Source organism: Hipposideros armiger, unplaced genomic scaffold, assembly GCF_001890085.2.
Source record: "Hipposideros armiger isolate ML-2016 unplaced genomic scaffold, ASM189008v1 scaffold_90, whole genome shotgun sequence".
Classification (NCBI taxonomy): Eukaryota; Metazoa; Chordata; class Mammalia; order Chiroptera; family Hipposideridae; genus Hipposideros; species Hipposideros armiger.
The window spans coordinates 2,516,272-2,519,689 of NW_017731440.1; the positions used below are offsets into that span (position 1 = coordinate 2,516,272).

A 3,418-nucleotide genomic window follows, 5' to 3' on the forward strand; every position below is an offset into this window, starting at 1 on the left:
AGAGCAGGGACTCCCCGAATGCTGCCAGCCCTTCTCCAGCAGCCCTGAAGTGGAGGACATTTGGGGTGTGGAGAGGCTCCTAACGACCTTCGAAACCCTTGGCGCAGATGCCGGCGGGGCCAGGCCACGCCTATGTGCCCGCCTGAATCTCTCGCCTCTGAGTCCCTAGAAGGGCCCAACCAAAAAGGGAAAGAGAGCGCTCCAGTTTAACGCCGTCTTGTAAATCACTTTCCAGATAATTGCGGGAAACGAACAGGCCAGCAAACAAGCTCGAGGAATAAGCAAACAGGGAATAAATTCCTGGGCGCTCGTAAACCTACTCATGCCGCCCTCACCCTTCCCCGCGCTCCCGCAGAGCCAGGCCCCGCGTCAGCCCAGGAGGAGGAAGCTGGGGCTGGACGGGAGGGNGGTGGCCACCGCTCGCCACCCAAGATGTTATTCATTGGTAACAATCCCCATTATCTGTCCCCACTTTGGGCTAATCAGACAGAATTGCTAATGTCGAGGGCTGCTTCCTGCTGCCTCTGGGAGGTAACGGGGCGCAGAGGGGGGGCGGAGGTGGCACCTTCCGGGCTCGCCCGGGCTTTGGTCCACACTTATTCAGGTACTTAACACCCTGGAGACCCAGACTGCGGCTTTTAGAGCATCCCGGGTGGGAAGAGCTATTTATATAGACTGGGATTCCGCTGTAAGCGCGCTAATATCTCGGCAGCCAGAGCATGGCGTGCGCCTCGCACGCCCACCAGTAGGAGAGGCGTCCCCGTCCACCCCTCGGTTCCCAGCCTGCCCTGCCCCCGCCTCCTTCCCCTCGGCCATGGCCACCTCTGGACGCCTCAGCTTCACCGTGCGAAGTCTTCTGGATTTACCCGAGCAGGACGCGCAGCACCTGCGGAGGCGGGAGCCGGAGCTCCAAGCCCCCGGGCCAGGCCCCTGCGCCACCTGGCTGGAATCCGAGCGCGGTCACTACGCGTGTGAGTGAGCGGAGGATGGAGGCGAGGGTGGAGGGGGCGCGCAGAACCAAGCACCGGGCCCTTGCGGGGCTGGATTTCCTCAATGCTGAAACCAAAGGCTCTGTCCTCCTCAAACCTCTATGTCATGCGTCCCCCAGTCGACACATCCTTAGAGCAGATCCCAGCGCCTGGCACTAACGCCAGGGACGTGGGTTTTTGTTTCTAGGGGTCAGGATGTTTAAATATTTAAGACACGGCCCTTAAATGCCTGAAAACAAGGCCATGTTCTCCAGGCCTCTGTGTGGGATTGGGCAGCATTGGTGAATTTAGCTGTCCTGGATTTAGGGCTTTGGAAACCTTGGCAACCTGTAGTGCAGTCGACATGGAGGTGTCCCTTGTTGGTAAACCAGCTTGCCGTAAATTCGCCTGCCAGCATAGCGGCCACTGCGGACTTGTCTTAAGAGGGCTCCGGGGTGGGTTTCTTTGGGAGCGCGGTCTCGGGTTGTGGTCACTGAATTCGGAGAGGTGGGTGTCCAGATGTAGGCCCAGAGAAAGAAATGGCCTCATCCCCAAAGCCGCGGGCTAGTGGGGCGCCCTCCCGCCGGTGGCTCGGCGCCCGCGCGCGAGGAGCAGCCGGCGCGCAGAGGGGCCGGTGTCTCACCTGGGCGTGTCTCCTTTGCCGTCCCTAGCCTCGGACGAGAGCAGTCCAGAGACCAGCCCGCCTGACTCGTCGCATCGGCCGCCTGCTCAGCCTGCATCTCCGGGTTCGGACGCCGAGAAGAGGAAGAAGCGGCGGGTGCTGTTCTCCAAGGCGCAGACTCTGGAGTTGGAGCGGCGCTTCCGGCAGCAGCGCTACCTGTCGGCGCCCGAGCGCGAGCAGCTGGCGCGCCTGCTGCGTCTCACGCCCACACAGGTCAAAATCTGGTTCCAGAACCACCGCTACAAGCTGAAGCGCGCGCGCGCGCCGGAGGCTGCGGAGTCGCGCGACTTGGCAATCACCGCCGAGCTGCGCGCTGCGCCTGGCCTGCTGCGCCGGGTGGTGGTGCCGGTGCTGGTGCGCAATGGGCAGCCGTGCGGCGGCAGCGGCGAAGTGGGCACGGCTGCCTCCCAGGACAAAAGTTGCGTACCCCCAGCCGCCGCCTGCCCTGTGCCGGGCTACGCTGCCTTCGGGCCCAGCTCGGCGCTGGGTCTCTTCCCCGCCTACCAGCACTTAGCGCCCCCCGCCCTGGTCTCTTGGAACTGGTGAGGTAGCTGCGGGGCGCCGGCACTGGGGCTACCCCGCACTTTGTAGTGCGCCCTGCGGCTGGAGCAGGGCTGGGATCAGACCAGAGTGCTCCCTGGGCTCCATCTCCCTGCGGGCCCAATGTCCTTTGGCTCCGGGGTCCCCTGCCAGGCTCTCAGCAGCCATTGCGCAGGGAACTTTCGCCAAGATCCCCCTCTCCTCTTCCCTCGACCGCCAGCCCCAGAGCTAGATTTTATTGCTTGAACCTTATTTGTATATTTTTAAATAGCTATTTGTATAGGAAACCACTTATTTTAAAAGAAATAGAATATTTTTCCTCTTTGTGGTGCGAGAATATAAAATGTGTAGTAGGGTTGGGTCCCCTTGTGCGCCTGCTGGGAACGTAGGTGGGAGCTGTGCTTTTCCATGACCAGCTGTTATGGCCCACCCGGAACTGGGTCGAAGGTCCTACACGGCTTTAGGAGGATGGAGGGTGGGGTAGAGAGGGAGGAAGCAGAAGCAACCCTGGGGTCCCTGTTAGCAGAAGGTGGCTCTGGCTCCGAAGGGGAGCGGAGGTCCCTCTGGGCTACTGAAGCTGCTAGCGTTTCAAACACCAAAAGTCAACCCAGTCGGCCATGGTCACGGCCACGACAGGGCATGAGCTTCTCTGTAAGGATTCTCGAGAGACGTGCTAGCCAGGTGGGAGCCGAGCGTACTGCCACCGGAGCAGCCCGGGCTTGGCTGCAAGGCGTGCGTGGGTTCCCGGAGAGCAGCCGCCGAGGGCTCAGGGACCCAAAGAGCAGCAAAATTTGTAGCCCTCAGTTAAGTCTTCAAGTGCCTCACCTGGCAGCTGTTAATTTCCTGCCTCTTGGCGCCACACCTGGCTGGGGTGGCGTGGTGAAGAAACCAAAGGGTGGTTGTTGGGGAGTGACCCACCTTAGGGCTGCCAGCTGAAGGAAGACCTATTTGGAGAGCCCCAGTGGCCCAACATAGGTGTGGGCTATGCTCGTGGGTCTCATTTCATGCGCGGTCCCAGTGCACACGGCTGGGGGGTGGTGTCGTGTTCCACCTCTTGGTAAACGCTCTTCCCCCTGGGTATCCAGACCCGCAGGGCCTCCTACGCAGTGGAGATGAGCGTGAGGAGAGCAATTTCGGGCATCAGATTCAGAGATGGGAACAAGGGCTGGGTGAGATCTATGAAGAGAAGGCATTGGGCCTGTTCGGGGACCCAGCTTTCTTGTTCCAG

The 3,418-nt window shown here is 61.0% G+C and overlaps 1 protein-coding gene across 1 annotated transcript; it reads left to right on the forward strand.

Annotated features, from left to right (window-relative positions):
- The first annotated feature begins 553 nt into the window (after positions 1-553).
- NKX2-8 (NK2 homeobox 8) lies at positions 554-2,470 on the forward strand. Its single transcript, XM_019644678.1, has 2 exons — positions 554-971; positions 1,640-2,470. The coding sequence occupies exons 1-2, from the start codon at positions 815-817 to the stop codon at positions 2,194-2,196; spliced, it is 714 nt and encodes a 237-aa protein (XP_019500223.1). The 5' UTR covers positions 554-814; the 3' UTR covers positions 2,197-2,470.
- Positions 2,471-3,418: the final 948 nt, after the last annotated feature.

What these genes read in the sequence shown, in the direction of transcription:
- NKX2-8 (XM_019644678.1), top strand. Translation starts at nt 815, where the DNA reads ATGGCCACCTCTGGACGCCTCAGCTTCACCGTGCGAAGTCTTCTGGAT. An exon ending in CGAGCGCGGTCACTACGCGT is followed by an intron (nt 972 to 1,639) that starts GTGAGTGAGCGG and finishes TGCCGTCCCTAG; the next exon opens with CCTCGGACGAGAGCAGTCCA.